Source organism: Poromitra crassiceps (genome assembly GCF_964638095.1).
Source record: "Poromitra crassiceps genome assembly, chromosome: 5".
NCBI classification, from domain to species: Eukaryota; Metazoa; Chordata; class Actinopteri; order Beryciformes; family Melamphaidae; genus Poromitra; species Poromitra crassiceps.
The window spans coordinates 37,307,669-37,330,296 of record NC_139642.1 but is presented as its reverse complement, the minus strand read 5'-3'; the positions used below and the strand labels follow the sequence as shown (position 1 = coordinate 37,330,296).

General features: G+C 45.0%; 1 protein-coding gene across 1 annotated transcript in view; it reads right to left on the bottom strand.

Moving 5' to 3' along the window:
- Positions 1 to 7,885: 7,885 nt before the first annotated feature.
- The window catches only part of ccdc9 (coiled-coil domain containing 9), a 37,371-nt gene continuing 22,628 nt past the window's right edge, over positions 7,886 to 22,628 (bottom strand). The window contains exons 11-16 of the mRNA XM_083636647.1: positions 21,926 to 22,046; positions 21,544 to 21,667; positions 20,047 to 20,539; positions 18,482 to 18,775; positions 17,108 to 17,479; positions 7,886 to 7,937 (exon numbers count right to left, since the gene is read on the bottom strand). Of these exons, the coding sequence (XP_083492773.1) occupies positions 7,933 to 7,937; positions 17,108 to 17,479; positions 18,482 to 18,775; positions 20,047 to 20,539; positions 21,544 to 21,667; positions 21,926 to 22,046 (1,409 nt within the window). The 3' untranslated portion in view covers positions 7,886 to 7,932. The remainder of the gene's footprint in view (positions 7,938 to 17,107; positions 17,480 to 18,481; positions 18,776 to 20,046; positions 20,540 to 21,543; positions 21,668 to 21,925; positions 22,047 to 22,628) is intronic.

The window sequence follows — 22,628 nt, the reverse complement described above, 5'->3', positions numbered from 1 at the left end:
AAATCTAAGGAAGGATTTGTACAGAAAGTGGATTATATCCTTTAACTCTTATGGAGTAGGCCTAGACCTAGGCTCCTACTTCTACATTTGTCAGATTTAAGTGCAATATGACACATATAGTGGCTGTTTTAATGCTGTTTATTTTTATCCTATGATACATACTGTTGTTTTTGTTTATGGAGTTTTTGTTTGAATTTCATTAATTTGCTTCTATCTTATTTCACATTTTGTCTTTTAATAGGTGTCTTGTGGTTCATTTTTGTGTTCCTTTGTCCCTCTCTATCTGTTTTAATTGAGCCTGGCAACACAAATCCCAGTCACCCATGTTGAGCTGGCAAAGACTTGACCATTGAACTCTGATTACTGCAGTACAACCTCCTCACATCCTGCAGGTTGAAACAACAGTCAGAATAACGACAACCACACTGGAATAAATGCATAGGTAGTTTATCATATCATAACAATACAATTCTGAAGGCTACATCGTAAATAAAACAGTCTAGTTCATTTGGGGGCGGTAGCCTAAATTATGAATGGAGATTAAGAAACTGTTGTCAGTTATGTTATAGGCTACAAACGTGACGCTACGTTGGATATTGTTGCTCATTCAGTGTGCAGGAGAAAAGTTGCTCTAAAAGTATTGAGAGTATACAGTGATCGCCTTGCATTTCATACGGCTACAAGCTACTGGAGATCACAATTTAGGCTACTTCTGCTACAGTACAGTATCGCTTTAAATTCCTCTAGATACCTGAATGAAAACAGCAGACTGCTGTGGAAAGAAAGAAAGAAAGAAAGAGAGGAAATAGTCCATCATCCCTCCATCCGCATCTTTAAAAAGGTGTCCATTAGTGCAGAGCAGTGGCTCTCAAAGTGGGGTCCTTGAAACAGGTCCCAGTGGTCTTTGAGGGGGGTTTCAGAGGTCCTTGGGGTGATAGGGGTCCTTGAGGGCGTTCCAGGGGGCTAGGACTCCGAGGGTCCTGGAGGGGCTCCTTAAGGGGGTTTCAGGGGTCTTCTATGGGGATTTCAATGGTGTTTCAGGGATCCTTTTGAGGGTTTCCAGGCACTACCCATGCATAGGAAAATGCAGAATAATTGATTTGACTGAAATTTAATTCTGGAAAGTATCCCAATTAGAGAATGTACAAGATTGTACTCTTCAATTTAGCTGTATAATTACTATTTTCTCCCCAACTACAGTGAAGACAGTTCAACATAATACCATATTCAATACTAAATCAACAACAGAAATCAAATAATATGAGGGCTTTCTAAGACTTCATCTTAATACATTTTGGGGTGTTAGTGGGCTAATATGAATCTGTTTGAGGGTCTGCTCTGCAGCATGAAAATAGAACAGCACTATTGTATCTGGATTGGGTGAAGCTGGCAAATTCACCTCCTCTCCTTTCTTCACACCCCCCTTACCCCCTCTCTCCCCACCTCCATCCCGCATGCGGATGACAGCACTTGCCTCCTCTGTCCTCCCTCAGCTCCTCAGTCAGCAGCATCCCAAACTCTGGATGCTGCACGGTTGGCCTCTGTTGTGTCCTCCTCTCCCCTCCATGCTGCAGCCAGGCTGATGTCAGGGGTGTATTCAGTCACCTATAGCCTACATGTGTGTAGGTGTGCGTGTGCGTGATGGATAGTCATCCCAGCCTCGGTGCGCACTCGGTGCGGTTCGGTGCCTCGGTGCTGCCCGTCATGTTGTAATGCGCATCGGGTGTCCAGAAGAACACATAGTAGATGACCAGCATGAACGCCGCCACGGACACGCAGAGGAAATAGGCTATCGCCATGGCCACTTTGACCCAGATCTTAGTGGACATGTTGGCGTGCTTCACCCGCTGGTCGCCGGGGTAGCTCGGCCTGCGCTTCATGTCCCCGTTCAGCTTCCCGGCGGCGCTGCTGCTGCTCACGGGCACCTGTCTGCCGGTGGCCGCTTTCATTGTGGCGTTAGCGGACAGCAGATCCAGCTGTGTCCGGGTGAGGGTGAAGCCTGGCTGGACAGCTGTCGCGCCTCTCCCCGCTCCTCGGGGAGTGTGTCTCGGCTCGGCTCGGCTCGGCTCAGTGGACCGCTGTCTGACCCCTCTGATGCTTAGTGCGCACCGGGTAAACTGTAGCCTACAAGGAGGCTTTCCCAGTCTGGCATCAGCTGCACGGGACCACTGTCAAGGTAGCCAGGAGAAAACATACGGCTTCCGGTCAGGACTTTCAAAACAAAAGTCAATGACGATCGCTGCAACCACTGACAAATATTTTTACAGTCAATGGTTGCAACCAGAGTGAATACAACAATGATACAGTATTTTTTTATGTAGCCTAGTCCATTGAATATTTTGTTACCATCTTGATGTTCTGCAGTCAGAGCCTACATCCTACATCCAGCTCAGTGGCCTTGTGGTCTGAGTGTCCGCCCTGAGACTGGGAGGTGGTGAGTTCGATCCCCAGCCGAGTGACGCCGCCGCTCACTGCTCCCCCAGGGGATGGGTCAAATGTGGAGAACAAATTTCACACATTGTGTGACAATCAGTGGGACTTTACCTTTACATCCAATACAGGCTTTCCATTGACCCATGGCTGTGCATTAACCTAGCTATATTGAATAAACTATCTATAAAAGAGCAAATTCTGAAAAAGATAAGTTGTGGATGTAGACCCGCATGTCTGTAAGCTAATGGGTTTGATAATGTAACATTCGATTTTTATTTATTTCCAAAATGTAGAACAAATCTATCGAGGTTCTCAAACTTTTTCATGTCAAGGACCCCCTAAAGTTTAAACTGACACAAATTAGACCACACAGACCCCACACCATTTGATAAGATTTTGTCCCAGGGTCCCCATCTGATAAGATTTTTGCTTTTATATGTTTTATTACAGAAAGTGTGTGGAACCCATGACCAAACTAGGCAATATAGGGCTACCGCTACATTAGGCCTATGTCATTATGTTTATGGATGGAATTATAATGAAAATAAATTATTCACATTTTTCCTGGGGACCTTCTGGGCTGGAACCAAGGACTGGATCCCAGAGAACCACTGGGCTATAAAAGTAAGGCCAATTCAGTGAAATGTAAAAGTTAATGGTCTGATCAGGTGGATTTGTTTCCAAATGTAGGTTACTGTGACGCAAATTCTCTTGTTTGCCCAGTTGTAGACTAGCTTTAGAATAGTCAGCTCAGTTAACCTGAACAAACTGTTACCGTAAAAAAGGTCAGAGTGAGGCAGTGAGCACAGATTTCTGCAGGTCAAACTGAAGACTCTCTTATTTTCGAAGGCACAACAGACTAACTTCCTGTATCGCTGTCTGTCTCCGCGCAACTTGACGCAGCATCGGCGGGGAGGGGCAGAAAGTACGCAACACACGACGATTGGGTTATAGTTTGAGAGAGGAAAGGAGCGTCCCGCAGCAGGAGATGCGAAGGCGCAGGAGAATCAATTATCCTACAAATCTCTCCTCTATTCTACCTCCTCCTCCTCGCTGCAGATTTGCACGGCTCATGGAGGAGGAACATGGACACAAACTCATAAAACGGTCCAACGCTCTTCCCTACAGGGGGCTTAAACACACATATGAGTCATGCCGCCTCAAGCCTATTATATTCCGACATCCTTTCCTAACCCTCATTATAGGAGAGAAATAGATGGGTCTGATGCTGCTACCCTGCCTGCAGCAGCCAAGGTCGACTTCTTCATGCAGGGGAAGGCAAAAGGCACTCATGCTATTCAGTTTGTGCAGGAAGGCAGAATGGGTTTATACCCTGCCTGCCTGGTGAGCAGATAGAACATCTCTCTCCCCGTTATAGAGCTGTCCTCTGTGGGGGAAAGGCTTCTACACGCAGCCCTGACAAGAGGCTGGAGGGCAGACAGATTATCACCACACACAGATGGATATAAAATAGTTGGTACCATTTATTATACTTATAGCTTCTGTTTGCAGCTGGGATTGTGTATGAAATGCCCCCCCCCCCACTACTTCATTAGAGGTCATGGCTGAAATTGGCTGTTCTGTCAAAGTTCTATTGATTTTTCACTTGTCATATTGTGTTTTTTGTTCTGATTGTATATACCATTGAGGACAACGTTGAAAACAAGGACTGTTTTACCGGCTATCCTCTGGGCTGTACTGTTGTTTTGTAATTTAGTTTATGTTGTGGACAGTCCTCATTATTTAACAGTAAGAGTAAATGGGGCAGTTTTAGCCTACACGACTCATTTCCAGCTGTTGTCCCCGGCCAGCTGACAAAAGGCAACATAAAATAGATACTTGTACCGTACCTTCTTATATCCAATCAGTATCAGTTCAGTCTCAGTATCAAGAAGTATCAGTTTTTCCCTCTCTCCATCTCACACACAAAAGCACACATCAGAGGGAAGTGGCCAGAGAAATACATTTATTGGCTAAATGAAAACAAAAACAAAAAAGCAACACCGGGCTTTGAAAAGCTGTACAAACATGTGTGTTGAGGCACATTCACTGATTTCATGAATGGCTTCAATGAGATTAAAACGCTACAATTTTGGGATCATGCCAAAAGCTCATTCATGAAAACACTCGCACTCTAAAGGCAAACCTTGTTATTTCTTAACACAAGTTCACATATCAAACGGGAAGACCTTTTACAAACGGCTGTTTGGTGAAATCTCTGCTGTCCTTTAATTACAATCCCAGTCTTCAGAGCTGAGGAAAAACACAAAGATCCATATGCAAAAAAAAAAAAAACTTTTCATAGCTCATAAATTTCACACAAACATCAAACTGTGGAATGTTCTGTTACATTTAAAAACTATACATATTGCAGTTACTCTCGCTCCAAACACATCGCTTCCACTCCTTTGATACAGACCACAAAAACATTAAAGCATCCGATTCATCAGTGTGTATTTAAACGCCACACAGGTTGGTTCAAAGACCAAGCAGAAAGTTAAAAAGAAAAGGAAAGAAAAAAGAATCACCAAACTCAAAGCCCTTGGTCTGCTGAGGTTGAGGGTTTCAACCCAAAATGCTTTCATGTAAAAGTTTTGAGGAAAAACAAATGAATAAAATAAACACAAAACAAAATGAAATGTCACCTGAGCTTCATTACTCAAGTAGTAATTCATCTAACTACACACTTTGTAGCTTGAGGACACAGGGTTCGTACAGATTTTTTACGAGTAAAATTCAAGCACTTTCAGAGCACTGAAGGTCGCCCTCATGACGCGGAGTGGAGCAGAGCTGAATGGAAAAATGCCCATTTTAATTTCTGAGCCTATGTCAGTTAATCTAGCTCCAGTCCACGGTCCGCTCTGCATCTTGTGTGAGATGCCAGAAGACAATAAAAATAGGATAGTTTCAATTCAGGTATTAAAATATGTTTGGGTCACATGAGTGATTTTCATGGAGCATATTCAAATTCAAGCATATTCTTAACCTTGAAAACATAATGGTTAAAATCAAGACTTTGTACGAACCCTGTATTCAAATTCGTACATCTTATTTAAAAAGAATATCCAATTGCATCCTCAAAAACGGAACCCAATTGTTAGAAAGGATCTTTTGTTAGCTAATATTACTCTTAATTCATCCATCTCTATACGAGTTGGTCTGTTTGTTTTTGCAAAAAAATATCAATATCTCATTTTGGAATTAAACTAATTTAAAATGAAATGAAACAAAATTCATTTCAAACTAAGTCTGAGGGGGAATCTACATGATCGATTCCCCCACAGATCTGCGTCAGATTCACATCAGAGCACGTCTGTGTCGGTGGGAGTAGAAAATGCACCAAATCATCCTGATTATCGAGTCAGAGCGACAGACATGCAAACAGTCTCACCCGTGTTCAGATTGCTACAGGTATTGGATTTGATAAAAATTAGACATGGGTGGAGGTGTGAAGGACAGGTTGAGTCCCGTCAACAGCAGAGTGTCCCGAGTCCAGGGTCCAAAATTAACTTTTATGTCCACCAACCAAATGGCTAGTGAATGTTCAAATTTTACCAGCCATTCAATAGATTACTTTTTTGCTGGTGAGTGAAGCAAATCTACCAGCCAATTGCATATTTTACCAGCATCCAGCTGGTGTTAATTTTGAACCCACTCTGGGTCACAGCATCACCGTTACGCCTAAAATGTAAATGTACAAAAATATAAGAGCAGCCGGTCACTTTCTTTGACCCACATCTGACCGGTTGGGATCGTCAATACCAGAGAGGGTGTTTTTAGTTATTCTGCAACACAGACAGCAAGCCTGCAGCTGGTCTGGGTATGATGGGAAACATTACATAAAAATAAACACTTAAAGCACCCGCATTGAATAAGCTCATGTAAACTATTCACCAAATTATTCTCAATTCTGAAAAATTCAGAATACATATTCTCTCTCTCTTTCTCTCGCTCTCCACTTTAAGAAAACAAAGTGGAGTCAGTTGCATCTGATAGGAAAAACAAAAAGCATTTCCCTGTATAGTCGTCCAAAACAAGCACTTAAAAGCCACAAAATAAAGACCCAGAGAGCGAGACGGATCCTCGCCTTGGCAGAACGATCAACAGCCAAACGGGTGGAGTGAGTCCCAGCCGTACATTATGAAGACAGATGGAGCTGCTGTGAGTCACTGCGATGTCATGTCCCAAGATTAAAATATAGGGCTTTGCAGTTGCATCAAAAACCTCCTATAGCAACCATGTGGAGGTGCAGAGGAGAATCAGCTGAGTAATGTCTGAACACACAACAGCCAGGCTGGAAAAAATACTGACCAGAAAAACAGCCTGTTGTGGTGTGGCTGGAGATCCATTCAGTAACGTTCTCAGTAAAAGTGAAGTGTGATAGGGTAGATTTAGTTACTGTGACACAGTAAACGGTCCTGTCTTTAGCCCTAGTCTACTCCAGAGTTGTAGCTTTATACGAGTCAACTCAGTGAACCTGAACAAATTGTTAGCTACAGTAGCTAACTAGTCAGCACACACCGAGGTTCACGTGAACATGCTCACAATAGCTTGAGCTTCTACTAGAAATATTACTGTGTGCTAATCAGATGTGTTAACAAGACCGTGTTAGCTAGCTGGCCAGATATTATGCTTCGGTAGGTAAGCTGACAAAACTGAGCAGATGGATCAGTGGTGAAATGATCAGTTCCCATTGAAAAACAGCTCAGAAACTAACCATGTCTAGTCAACTTTGTTGAGACAGTCCATGTATGTTTAGAAATGCAGGAAGTTTTCTCCGCCACTGTCGCCAAAGAGCTTTGGACCTCCAATATAGCTGCCAGAGGGCAGCGCATCACCTGAAAGTCTTCAATACTCTGGTGTCGACTCGGGGCGTTTATCCAGACAGTTGGGGTACTGTTGGAAATTGTCCTAACCCAATATAGGTTCTGGTCAGGGTTAGGAAAGAGACACTTTCCCCAATATCTTTCTCTTTGGAGTGAAATGCATTTTGTTACGCACAAGCATAAGCCTTCTTCTGTGATCTTCCAGACAGTCAGACAAAACTCACTCAGCTGATTTCCTCTACACCTGCCACTAGCAGAACCCTTTGAGCTCCCGCTCTAAGAATACAATATTTTACATCTTTTTCATACTTTAAAATCAGTACGCTTAGCGACGATATTGTTGGGTGTTTTTTAAATACCCGACATTAGACAGAGTGAGACAACATGGCGGCGACCCGGAGGTGAGACCAGTGAATGGGACACAAGAGAGAGACAGACAGGCTGGTCCATGATGCTGCGGGCCCTCCTCCTCCGCCTCCTTCTCCTCCTCCCCTTCCATGGCTTCAATCCATTTGCTTTCTCCATTTCTTTTTCTAAAGCAGTGACAGTCACTCCAGTGATGATGAGTAGTGTGTGTGTGTGTGGTGTCCTTCATCGTCTCCTCTCCCCCTCCTCTTCCATTATGCCCTTCCTCCATCCTCTTTGAACCCTGTGCAGTGAGTCTGTGCAGCCTTCAGCCTGATGACAAAACACAGGGAGGGGTGGGGGTGTAAGCAGGACGTGAGTGCGTGTCTGTGATTATGTGTCATTGGCTGAATGCTTTTATCCACAGCACCTCACAGGACCATAAGTGCATACATTCTTTAAAGTGGCCGCCCAGGGCAATCCTTCATCTGATCCTAGCTGTTATTGCCATGCTGTGCCTATTGAGCTACTCTGTGTGTGTGTGTGTGTGTGTGTGTGTGTGTGTGTGTGTGTGTGTATGTACTGTATGTGTGTGTGTGTGTGTGTGTGTGTGTGTGTGTGTGTGTGTATGTGTGTTCCATGACTGCAGGCCTGAGAGTGTGGCTTAATTGGTAGAGCAGGGCACTGCAGCGGAGCACCGTAAGGATTCGATCACTAACTCGGAGAATAAATAGAAGCCTATCCACCTTATTTTTGCACTGTAAAAAATAATTGTGGGTACAAGGTCCGGTTTAACCTGACTTATTGTTGCAGCTTGCCATTTCCTTTGTTATACTCGGCTGCAGACCCGAATTATAAACCGGAAACTGGAGGACGTTATAAAAGTTATAACTATAGTCACGTTATAAACAACTAACCAATGCTGGGGGTCCGTATGGAAACAGTGTTACTTGAAATGGTTAAAAGTTAAATCAATTTGGTCATTCAGTGGCATTTTACTGCCATGTAAAGTAACTATTACGCTAGCCGCTAGCATTAGCCACAGTAGCCGACTACCCACAATGCATTACATTATCCCAGCACCCGAACGACACGGCTGTAGAGCAGAATGGCTCTGCTGTAAAATCCTCATAGACGTTTTTTTTGTCAAGTTAAAACCATAGACTGTAAAACAGTCTATTACACCGGAAGCGGAAGAAGCACCCATCAGGCATCATGGCAGCTAGAAATAAGGTGGATACAGTATGACGAGAAATATCGTGCGCTCATTTCTAGCGTGCTCGCCTGCTCAACAGGCTTCGCGCCTGCACAACAGGCTTCGCGCCTGCACAGTTGGGCGTTGCCGCACCTCTCTGCCATATTATAGCGGTGATATATTATCATACATGAGGATTGCAAACCCTCATTACTGTTTTACTTGCGCCTGTGTTGTTTACCCTGCCTTTTCAACACAAAATGGCCTCCGTGAGAAAGGCCCATTGTGTTAATTTCTGGTAAATGAAATAATGCTGAAGTTTCACACTTCATGAATTTGCCTGGAACCCTGGTGGTCCCCGGACCCCACGTTGAGAACCACTGTCTGGTATAGAGGACATCATGCAACTGCACAAACAAGCCTGTTCATTTAAAACGCCTATAGTGAGAAGGAAACGGCATTTAGATGGGGTCTTGTTTCTGTAATTCAACACATTTCTGGTTGATACGCGATGTTTTGGCGGGACAGGGTGATGGGGACTGACTGTTCACAAGCTCAATAATGTGTTGAGCACAATCTAGAGCTGTCAAAATGTTCTATTCTTCAAAATAAAGGGATTCCTGTCAACGCAAACGCTCCACCGTGGAGCCTCATCCTCTCCACCCACGCCCAGTCAGACGCTGTACTGTGGAGCCTTATCCTCTCCACCCACGCCCAGTCAGACGCTCCACCGTGGAGCCTCATCCTCTCCAACCACGCCCAGTCAGACGCTCCACCGTGGAGCCTCAACCTCTCCACCCACGCCCAGTCAGACGCTCCACCGTGGAGCCTCAACCTCTCCACCCACGCCCAGTCAGACGCTGTACTGTGGAGCCTCATCCTCTCCACCCACGCCCAGTCAGACGCTGTAATGTGGAGCCTCAGAAAAACATCTGAAGATTTAATCGAATCAGCCTTCAGCACTTCAAACGCTCGCTGCCCAATCAGCCCTATCATCTGTCCAGCCGGCCGCAGCTCATTTCCTCTCAAAAGCCTTTTAAAACCTTAATTGTGCCTCTAATCTCCCTCGTATCCTGGTCTCCGCCCTGACCACAACAAACCTAAAAACAAACCCATAGAAAACAGTTGCACACACACACACACACACACACACACACATGACACGATCTCATCTGACTTCCACCGTTTATCGAAAATGAGTCACGGATAATGGGAACAAGTGTAAATGCAATCAAAGTGGGTTCTTACACTGTTTGATTTGATCTAAAAATCATCTGCATGTTGACACTCAGCCATTAGGCAGAAGGATCAGCAGCACAGACGTGGCTGTGAGCAGAGAGACTAATGACACTGGGCTGCTGCTAGTCTGTGGCTTTTCCACTTAGCACACTCCTCAACCGCCGTGTGCCCAAAACAACAGAGCAACAGATTCATTTAATCCTGCATCCAACAACTTAGGAGTGATCTTTGACTCTAGCTTCAACTTTGAGAAACAAATTTAAAAAAAATAGTCCAGTCATGCTCACAAATATATAAAATTGAGTATGGGCGATATTGTTTGTTTGTATGTTCCAATTCTGTGTCTGGCCACAGCTACGCCGTTTCAAGTGCGATCGGGCTGAAACTTTCAGTGGGTGTAAAGTGACCTGATGTGATGTCATCAGTGATCATGTCAAAAGTGATGTCATAAGGGCGCACACACACACACACAGACAAGGAAGGAGGCATTGTGACAAGACTGATCATTGATGTCATAGGGACACACACACACACACACACACACACACACACACACACACACATTGATGATGTCATCAGTGATATAATAATGTGAGTTCAATGATGATGTCATCAGTGTGAGGCTATATAAGTGATGGGAGTATAAGCAGGTAGAATTGGGAGGAACCAGATGGAGATGATGGCTTCCGCCCCTGGGCTGTGCGGGTGACCTGTTGGAGCCGGATTTCTTAATTAGGTGATTGCCCTAATTACAATGTCATACAGCAGGCGAGGCAGCGACACGCAGTGGTCATCAGTGATGTCATAAGAGCAAGTCAGCTACGGCAATTCAAAATACATACTTCGGCATGCGCTGGGACGCGTCATCAGTGATGTTAGCTGGGGTCGTAAGTAGGGATGCACCGATATGAAAATTTTGGCCGATGCCGATAACCGATATTAACATTGCTGTTATGGCCGATAACCGATATTTACCGATGTCGATATGATCTGTATAAAACCACATTTTTATGATCATCACATTTTGTACATACTGAAAAACACATGTTAACACTGAATTTGAAAAAGTTATGCATTTCTTTATTTGCAAAGCCTTTGGAAAAGCCCATAAATCATAGATTTACTGCATTATTTCATATCAATGTGAAGAATTTGGCTGATAATGATAACCGATATTAACATTGCAACATCTGACCGATACCGATGTGACCGATATGTAAAAAAATCGGCCGATACTGGCCGATACCGATATGATTGCCGATATATCGTGCATCCCTAGTCGTAAGGTGTTTCGGGTCTCTCAACATCATACACCCTCGCCCAGTAGACCCAGCCGAGGCCGATTAAGACCCCGACCCGCGTCCCGGAAGCAGCCGCTATGGATCAGCCTTCCTACTCTGTCTGCAACGTTGCCCGCGGAAGGGCTGATCACACCCAATCCGCTGCAATAGAGCTAGTGCTACACCGCAGTATTGAAAGACCCTTCGGTGCATGGAGGCTCAGGCCCTGTGGTTTTCCCGGCCGCGCTCCTCCGTCTCACCAGACCCTCCCTGGTAAAAAGGCAATCCTACCATGCCGTACCATCATGGCGTACCATGGGCAGAGAGGATGCCTCAAGAAGGCCTGTGCGCTGCACGTCATTCGCCTAGAGCTGCCGAAAATAATCGATTCAGAGATGCATCGCGATGCTTAATAGGACGATTCTGAATCGATTAACAAATATCAAAAATCGATTATTTAATTTTTTTTTTTTTTTTTTTTTTTTTATAATCAAAATAAAATAGAATGTAAGTACATGCAGTTGTTTATTTTAATTATGGATCATAATACAATGCAATTCCAAATGCACTTTTATTTTAAAAGTAGCCACACAGTGAGAAACTAGAACGACCGCAACGCGGACTTATGCCTCCGCCATTAGTTCATTCTTGAGTCCAAGTGGATGTTGGAGCCAAATTGGAAGAAATTGCATCAAGGCGTTTCTGTGCAGAATTGGATATTTGAGCCAAATGTGAAGAAATTTAGTCAATGTGTTAGTGAGATATGGCGTTACCGAGCTAGAAAATGGCATTTGTTAGGTCACTGTGACCTTGACCTTTGACCTTTGATAACCAAAATGGAATCAGTTCATTCTTGAGCCTAAGTGAATGTTTAAGGCGAATCTGATGAAATTCCGTCCAGGCGTTCCTCAGATATCGTGTTAACAAGCTTGAAAATGGCGTTTGAGAGGTCACAGTGACCTTGACCTTTGACCTTTGACCACCAAAATCTAATCAGATCATCCTTGAGCCTAAGTGAATGTTTAAGGTGAATGTGATGAAAGTCCGTTCAGGCGTTCCTCAGATATCGCGTTAACAAGCTTGAAAATGGCGTTCGAGAGGTCACAGTGACCTTGACCTTTGACCTTTGACCACCAAAATCTAATCAGATCATCCTTGAGCCTTAGTGAATGTTTAAGGCGAATCTGATGAAATTCCGTCCAGGCGTTCCTCAGATATCGCGTTAACAAGCTTGAAAATGGCGTTCGAGAGGTCACAGTGACCTTGACCTTTGACCACCAAAATCTAATCAGATCATCCTTGAGCCTAAGTGAATGTTTAAGGCGAATCTGATGAAATTCCGTCCAGGCGTTCCTCAGATATCGCGTTAACAAGCTTGAAAATGGCGTTCGAGAGGTCACAGTGACCTTGACCTGTGACCTTTGACCACCAAAATCTAATCAGATCATCCTTGAGCCTAAGTGAATGTTTAAGGCGAATCTGATGAAATTCCGTCCAGGCGTTCCTCAGATATCGCGTTAACAAGCTTGAAAATGGCGTTCGAGAGGTCACAGTGACCTTGACCTTTGACCTTTGACCACCAAAATCTAATCAGATCATCCTTGAGCCTAAGTGAATGTTTAAGGCGAATCTGATGAAATTCCGTCCAGGCGTTCCTCAGATATCGCGTTAACAAGCTTGAAAATGGCGTTCGAGAGGTCACAGTGACCTTGACCTTTGACCACCAAAATCTAATCAGATCATCCTTGAGCCTAAGTGAATGTTTAAGGCGAATCTGATGAAATTCCGTCCAGGCGTTCCTCAGATATCGCGTTAACAAGCTTGAAAATGGCGTTCGAGAGGTCACAGTGACCTTGACCTTTGACCTTTGACCACCAAAATCTAATCAGATCATCCTTGAGCCTAAGTGAATGTTTAAGGCGAATCTGATGAAATTCCGTCCAGGCGTTCCTCAGATATCGCGTTAACAAGCTTGAAAATGGCGTTCGAGAGGTCACAGTGACCTTGACCTTTGACCTTTGACCACCAAAATCTAATCAGATCATCCTTGAGCCTAAGTGAATGTTTAAGGCGAATCTGAAGAAATTCCGTCAAGGCGTTCCTCAGATATGGCGTTAACAAACATCTGTACGGACGGACATCCGTACGGACGGCCGTACGTACGTACGTACGGACGGACAACCCGGATCCATAATGCCTTCGGCCTGGCTTTGCCGGCGGAGGCATAAAAAGAAAGTGAGAAAAAATAAATCATGTATTGCGGAAAAAGTGATGCATCGATTTAAGATGCATCGTATAATCGAATCGAATCGAATCGTAGACTTCTATAATCGAATCGTATCGAATCGTGAGATCAGTGAAGATGCACAGCTCTACGAGCACCTCGCTCTAGCCTGAAGGACCCCAGGCCGCGCCGATGTTTACACAGATTTTCGGGAGGCTAATCCGTAGCGTTTGTGGATTTCTCCCTCACGAGAGAGCCAGGCTGGGGTGCTAAACCCATCCCGTACCGGGTGCCGTCTCTCCGACCGTCAACTGTCTCTCCATGCGAGATGCCCAGTATTTTTAAATCAGATCAGTTTTATCTTGTAAAGATACAGAGAAAACTTTGATATCCTCACGCCTTGATTATTCTAATGCATTGTTTACCTACCTCAACCACTGAACTGTAAGGCGTCAAATGGTACAAAGTTCCACAGCAAGGCTACTGACTAAGACAAACGTTACTCACATTTCACTCCAATCTTGGCCTCCTTGCACTGGTTACCGGTTACTTTTAGAATCCATTTTAAAGTGTTATTGCTTTACATGGTCTGGCGCCCGACTATATCACCCAAGTGCTAACTCCCTACTGTTTGAAAAAGAAAGGAGGTCAGCACACTAAATGTCATTTCACCACGTGTGAAAGGACATTTAGTGTGCTGGCCTCTATTTTTCAATGAGTCTACTTTGGGGCAGAGTCTGCACCTGAGTCTTTCTCGTGGAGTGAGTGTGCTCGCTGTTAGTGAGTTTGGACATAACTCCCTGCTGTCCCCGGAGGGCTCTCAGGTCCGCCAGCCTTGGTCTTTTGGCTGTCCCAGCTAGGTTTAAATCAAATCAAGAGGGGATCGATCGTTTGCTGCAATGGCCCCTAGGCTCTGGAACAGCCACCCACACAGCATTAGGTCCGCTGATTCGGCCCCTGTCTTTAAATGCCGCCTAAAAACCCACTTTTAATAAATTGCCTGCGCCCCTACTGAAGTTATTTTGTTCCGTTTTACCATTGTTTCAGCTCTGTTTTTAACACTGTGTTGTTGTTTTATCCCTGTACTTGTGTATTCTGTGTATTCTATTGCTGTCTTTATCACCATTTTTGTCTTGTATTTTATGCTTCCTCTTGTATTTTGGGTCTTGTTTTGTTTTATCATTGTGTTCTGGAAAGAACTTTGTGCTTTATGCTTGAAAAGTACTATACAAATAAAATGTATTATTATTATTATTGATCATGAGACACTAATACTAACCATTAGGGGTTCATCCCAGGCGGAAAGTGTACAGTATGCACTCTTGGTACTGTGAGGTGTTTTGGATGAAGCACCCACCCGTGCCATGTTATAGACAGACCCTGCTGTTAGCTAATGGTTCCATCTGGTGTCATTTTATAGACTTATTGTGAGTGGCTGAGTCTACTTTCTGCATCACCCACAATAACAGTGAAGGTGTTTATGGTTTGGGCTGCGAGACAATCTCACAAAGAAAAGTGGAAAAAATCCAGTAAATAGTCTATTTCATCAGGGGAAATACAACAGTTATAATGTTCAAAATAAGACACACTGCAACAAAATCAAACAGATGAAAGTATCAAATTCACATTTTGTCAGCACGCCTATTATTAACATGCTTAGTGAAGCAGTGCACAACATCCGGGTGAGGGGCAAGTTCTGACTGGATGGTTATGGATCAGCCAATCAGAAGTTGAACAAGGAAGCAGATAAAAAGTTTGCATTCATGGCAAGTAGGAACTGGGAAGTTGCAGAAGAGTGGTAACGTTTTTTTTTAAAGCTTCTCCAAATGGTTTAAATTTAAACAATGTATTTGCAGTGTGCTACATCCATTTAGCTATTTGCTCCATTCTTCAGCAGAAGTGTGGATTGAAAAATGACTGTAACTGTCTGTCATCTAATTTCATGTGGTCTGCCATGTTGTCTTAAGGCAGCTACATCGCTCTCAGCCAACATGTAGCATCTATCTTCCCCATTTCCTCTACTGCAGTGCCTGAATTTGGGGGACATTCAAGTGCTGCTTCCTGGTGGGAAGGTCTGGGATAGCCCATCTTCCCAACAGCACTTGAATGCACAACAACTCAATAAATGCTTGAACACAAAGCTCAAACTTCTGAGGTCAATCACCACCATGCCAAGTTTACCTCCTGGTATTGATGGTACAGAAGTGGATTGTATATTAATTAGTTGCATTTATAGGTAAAATTTGTATATGAAATCGAATGTAGCAGTAGTAAAGACTTTTGACCTGTTCTTGTTGCTTGCAGCAGATTAGCTAGAAACATCTGAGCTCCAAGGTGCCATGAACGCATGGAAAAAGGGCAACACAGAATAATTGATTTTCATTCCACTCTTCCTCTCATAATTCATACTGTATCTTTGTCATTTGATTGACAGGCCTGCATCAACACAATGCAAACTGTGAAGGAGAGATGAAGAGAAGCCAACACACAGAGGATTGGTAAGGCAGGCGACATGCCATGCAGCACTAGTGTCAGCATTTTCATCCCCACCACAAAGGAAGGAAACAGAAAGGAAACATTCACATGACGAGGAAGGTGAAAGCAGGGCAGCGTTCCAATTGTCTTTTTTGTTTAGGAAGGTTCCTAACTGAGTGAAATAACCCAGAAGTACCTAAGGGGCAGCCATGATGAGAGCTGTTTGAATTTTATAAATACTAAGGAAAGGTGCTTCAACATTTCCTCACTTAGCTCCTTTAGCATAGGATACACTTGAACATCCTTTAGGAAAGGAAAGCGATAATGCCTTCCCACAACGCACCATTCGGCCATTCACGAAAACTGACGAAAACAAACGATCAACATGACGGGGCACAGATGTAAGTTATCGTTGTGTGATGTAAGTTACCGTTGCTTATTTAGTTAACTTGTTAATGTGCATATATGTTTTAAACAACTTTAAAAAATGTGTTGAACCCATAGGCAGGTTTTAAAAGTGGTGGAATCGGTGTAAGGTTTAGCTGGTTAGCTTAGTGTTGGCTAGCTATTGTAGTTTCCCCCCCTTTATTTGACAATTCGAATGCAGCCCAGCTGTTCTGGAGGAGTAGGGGGCGGGGTTTACCACAAAGTGCATAGATACAACAGAAACAACTGCAGGAGGCGAAGTTAGTGCTTCCACAGTCCATCACAGGAGGACAGCTGGGAGGAGTTTCAAAGAGATTGGATGGAGAATGCAGCAATGTTGTGACATACCCAACAAAAGCAAGACAAAATGCTGTGCTCGAGTATAAATATGTGTCTTTGGGTTCGTCATGCCACCAAACAAAACAAGCCACACCACAACTTATTTCAAAATGGAAGGAGCACAAAGAAGCAAGGCTGAGTGAGTGAGTGAGTGAGCCACAACCAGGGAAATGGAAGACGATGAGGACCCCAAAGCACAGACAAAAAGCAGGCGGAGGGGAAGGGTGAACGGGGGGCAGAGAGGTCAGTTAGAGGTGCGTGAGGGCGGGGGTCAGAGACGTCTTACGGTAAGCCACCGTCTCAAAGTTGCTGATATGGACCGCACCTGAGGACGGCTGCTCCGAGGACGGCTGCTCTGAGGACGGCTGCTCCGAGGACGGCTGCTCCGGGGACGGCTGCTCCGGGGAGGCAGACGTCTCCACGGAAGGCTGCTCTGGGAACGCAGACGTCTCCATGGAAGGCTGCTCTGGGAACGCAGACGTCTCCATGGAAGGCTGCTCTGGGAACGCAGACGTCTCCACGGAAGGCTGCTCTGGGAACGCAGACGTCTCCACGGAAGGCTGCTCTGGGGACGCAGACGTCTCCGCGGCGGTCGCGGAAGGCTCGGCCACGAGCTCAGCGGTCCCAGACGGTGTAGTGGCGCTCTGCTCGCACTCCAGGATGGTGGGGGGCGAGGGAGGAGGGGTGTCTGGTTTATCTGGGGTGAGAGAGAGAGAGAACTGTTGAATTTTTTTTCCTGTAAACCCTGGTGTTGTTTGTTTGATTTTGTGCTTTTACATCCATATATTTTGCTCTCATAAAGCTGGAATATGAATTTTTTCCTACCTTAAACACATCAACAAATAAATGTTGGATTCAATTATAGATTATCGAACTGTCTTTGACCTGTGACCTTGCATTCATGCCTAAATCCCTCCATTTGCCTGTAATTTGCCTGTGTGGTTTTGGGGTGTGCCGCGTGACCAGCTGTGAGAGAAAACATTTACACGGTTGAATGATATGTTTTGCTCCCAACAGTGTGAAACTTTGTTCAACCGCTTTTGAGGTACTTTGCGATCAGGTTTGGGGTGATTCTGCCATTTTATTGGCTTCAGTTCATACAATTGTGTTGGCGCGGGAGGAGGGCGGGACTAACAATTACCTTTCCTGCCAGTATATCTGTAATTATTGTATGCATGTATGAACTTGCATTGATTTGTGCAGATTTCTTATTCATTCTAATTTAATATGCATGTCCGCTCTGGCGACACGGGCATACTTGTCCTGCTAATAACGCTGATCTAATTCTGGGAGAGAAACAGAGAGAGTGCACACGAGTCAATCAGCCAGTCAGTGTCAGCAGCCCGGGGTCGCTCTGAATTGTCACGCTACCCGAGTGCAACCAGAATTGGATCTAGCACAAGCTGTAGTCCCAACCTTGGGGTTACGGTATATTTTGTTTTTAACAAATTTGGGTTTTTTTCATCCATTGATGTGTTATGTAAAGAAAAAAAACATTGATTCTAGCATTCTACATATGAATATAAATATTTAGGAAGAATTTTGGCTAAACTATTGTGGATTTCCTCCCGCCCTCTTTTATACATTACAGGCTACATTACAGGTTGTAATGTTCTTGCTTAAACACTGGTATGCAGTAATATATTTTATACAACAACAAATCATGATGGTCCTTGTAGTTCTGAGGTGTGTTCTTTACCTTGCGGAGGAACGGCAGGTGCATCCTGGTCCATTGTCGCAGCGGGGGCCTCGGTGACCTCAGTGGGAGCGGGGTCAGAAACGTCATAGGGGGCGGAGATAGCGGAGTCAGAGGCCTCAGAGGGGGTGGGATGAGAGGCCTCAGAGTGGGCGGAGTCAGAGGCCTCAGAGGGGGTGGGTTCAGGAGACTCAGAGGGGGCGGGGTCAGAACCCGGGGCAGCGGGGGGGTCCATGGGGGCGGAGTCTGGTTCTGACACCATCACAGTCTGCTGGGTTTTAGTGACAGCTTCTACTGCTGAGGGGGGGGGGAGAGAGGGAGAGAGAGAGAGAGAGAGAGAGAGGACGGGAAAAAACATAGGAAGGGACATAGAAGGGAAAGGTAGTGGAGCGGGTGAGGTAGGGAGAGACGGAAGAATTAGTGAGCGAGCGAGAAGAAGAGAAACGAAAAGAGAGAGAACGCAGACGACGAGACGAGGCGATGAAAGACGCCAGAAGAGACGAGCAGAGAGAAAACATGAGAGGAGACGCGACGGAGACAGAGAAGAGGAGAACTATATTTTAGACAGTGTTTCCCTTTTACAACCCACTTTCTGTGTTGACAGGAATCCAGGAGACAGAGAGAGACAGATCAGAGTGAGGCCAGAGAGGAGAGGAGAGTGATGGAGAGAGAGAGGCAGAGTGAGAGAGGAGAGAGACAGAGAGAGAGAATCGTATGGAGGAGTAGTGAGTGGCATGAATAAGAGGGGATAATGCACTTTTACTGAAAGAGCTTGGGGAAATATTGATACAGTAAAATATTGGAGCACAATATTCTTCGATACACACTGACGTACAAATCCAATTATAAAAAGAGACTGAATTGAATTGCTTAAATTTGAGTTTGTCATTCTCATATTGAACCGTTGAAAATTTGTAGTAGCAGTACACTCTCCGACAAAGTTGGATTGAATCTTTGCTCGTTTGCTTTTCCTGCGTCTCAGTCTCACCCCATTTACACCTGTTTTTTAAATGTCACCTGTATCCGGATAAGTGATGTGGATACAGGTCGCATTTAAAATGCAGGTGTAAATGGGGTGTAAGAGAGTCACGCTCTTTCCATTAAGCCCATCAGCTTTGAAATCTGTTGGCCGGTTGTTGATGATAAAGCAATATTGTGGCTTTTAACATTTTATGGAAGGAATACTGCTTCCAGTGTAACTTCTGCTGTAGCGCAGACAAAGAGCATTGAAGGCAACAAAGTTCTGCTTTTGTTTTAAACAGCGCTGCAGCCATGATGTTGCAGTGGAACAAGCTATTAGCCTTCAGTTCTGATCAATGTAAGGGGCAAATCAGATGACATGCAAATATACAAACTAGAATTAGAATGTTTTCATAGAAGACTAACGGTTATGCAGGCAGGAATTTCCTGCCAGGAAAACTGACTGGAGAGGGGCCTTAAGCACCCACAGATGATTATTGCAGTATTATGGCACTGTGGCTCAAGTCAGTATTATGGCACTGTGGCTCAAGTCAGTATTATGGCACTGTGGCTCAAGTCTGTAAATATGGTATTGCTCCATCCCCCACCTGACTGGGTGTCCTTGTCCTTCTCGGACTCAGCAGGTGTGCAGGGGCTGGCGGCCGCTCTCTCTCCCTGGTTCTGGGTCTTGGCCTGGGGAGGGCTGGCCTCTGCGCTCCGGGGCGACTGCATCTCCATCTCCTCCCCCCAGTCGGACACGGGCTGGTGGCCGTCCAGCGGGGAGAAGGGGCTGGCCGGCTTGGCTCCCTCCGGCGAATCCTGGGCGACCGGTGGGGGGATGTGGACCTTCGGCCGGGGGGTCCGCCGGTCCTTGGGGCTTCCCGTTGTCGGGGCGGAGGAGGCAGGGGAACGGGGAGAAGGGGAGGAGAGGGAGCTGTTTGGACTGGAGCTTGGTTTGTCCTTCTCTGCATCTTTCTTCTCGTCCACCCCGGAGTCGAGCTCATCCTCGGAGCCGTCGCTGCTTTCATCCGCGCTGTCGTCTTCACCATCACTGGCGTCCTCCCACTCGTCCTCATCGTCCTCTCCATCCTTCTCCTCCACCTGAGAATACATGGTTTTTAGGGATGGGGCCGATCCGATCCAATATAGGTATCGGGTGACGATATTGGCACTAATTCACGGATCGGATCGGAATCGTAAAAAAAAAAAATATATATATATATATATTTGCAATTCCAGCGCGGGCCGCACAGGGGGCGCTGGCCGTAATTTGCCCATGTATGATAGTATCCTTCTTTGCCTTGTATATTTTCTTAATTTTGTCTGCTTTTTGCAAGGTATATAAAAAAAAAATCTTTAATTGGCTAAATATTTGCCTATACTGTATATTCAAGAAAAATATTGGTATCGGCATAATATCGGTATCGGCAGATATCCAAATTCAGGTATCGGAATCGGATCGGAAGTGAAAAAAGTTGATTGGTGAATCCCTAATGGTTTTCACAGAATTGTGTTGCTAGGGAACCGTTTGAAACCTAGCTTATTTCCTGTCAGCTATTGTATTAGAAAAACTGCAACAGGAAGTAAGCTAGGGGCAATTTAGAATGTTTAGGTTGTAAAATCTTCTTGGGGGAGGACCCCTAAAACCCCAACAAAATACGTACCCCAAGTCTTCCATAAACATAAGGAAAACTGGTTACCGCAAATAAAAATGTAAAGTGGGGTGCAAATAGAGTTTGAAGAATCAAATCCATGTGCCGCCTATCTTTAAGCTCTTTTTACGATGCTGGTATATTGTATTGTTTCTTTGATAAAGCTTAATAAAATAAATAAAGGAACAACAACCAGGACCTGAGTATGTATGTATGTATGTATGTATGTACGTATGTATGTGTGTGTGTGTGTGTGTGTGTGTGTGTGTGTGTACAGTATATATTTGTGCCCTAATCTGCATATTTCATGTTTAAATCACTGCCAGGTTTAATACTAACTGGGGCCGACCATTTTCAAAATAAACGCCTCATCATGGTGAGGTTTGCTCGGTCTGTAACTCTGTATAATTAATCCAGACACACGCTCTAGTCTCTCTGATGCAACACAAGTACCTTCTTCGGCGGGGCAGCTTTGGGTTTTTCTTCCTCCTTTTTAGTCTTCTCTTCCCTCTTCATCCTGTCCTCCTTTTCTCTCTCCTCGTCTTCCTTCTCTCCCTCCCAGCGGTTGTCATGCATGCTGTCAATGGCATCCAGTTATGTCAGTGGTTCAATGTGCACACATACACATGCGCGCGCGCACACACACACACACACACACACACACAGTACCAAACTCACAAATATCACTTAACAAAAAGAATGAAAAACAGCCTCAGCATAAGAAGAATCAGTCACAATATTGCATTCATCCTAAACAGAATTTGATTACACATCACCCTGAAGCTTTTGAAACATAGATTGTGAGTCCGTCTGTATGAACTCAGCTCAAACGTACCTGTAGCTCTGTCTCTCTCCTCGGCCCCTCCCTCGGCCCCGCTCTCCCCGGGCCCCCGGGGTGCGGCCCTGGGACAGGAAGTCGCCAAACGTCTGAGCTTTAGGAGGCCGCTTACTGTCGTCTGGAGGGCAGAGCGATGGTGAGTCAGACAGAGGATCACAACAAGGAAATTAGAGACCAAAGTTAGGGGGGAGTGGGGAAGAGGGGGATAGAAGAGAGGAGTGAAGTGGCAAGTGAAGAGGAAGAGAGAAAGAGAGAAAAAGAAGTCAAAGTGGAGGGAAGAGAGAGAGATGGAAAGAGAGAAAAGGAAGTCAAAGTGGAGGGAAGAGAGAGAGAGAGAAAAGGAAGTCAAAGTGGAGGGGAGAGAGAGAGAGAGAGAGAGAGAGAGAGAGAGAGAGAGAGAGAAAAGGAAGTCAAAGTGGAGGGGAAAGAGAGAGAGAGGCAGCTTGGGATAAAGAGGACAGAGAGAGACCGATACATGTACAAAGGGGGGCGAACAGTGGACAGAAAATAAGTGAGAGAGGATGAAGATGAAGAGATTACTCACAAAGCAGCCTGGAGCTGTGAAGAGGACGCTCGCTCAGTCATTCCACAGACTACAAACACTGAATTTTCCCCCCACACATTTATACACACATATATAGACACAAAATACACACACATACACACACACAGCCAAAGCGAGTGCAGGCTATGACGTGCG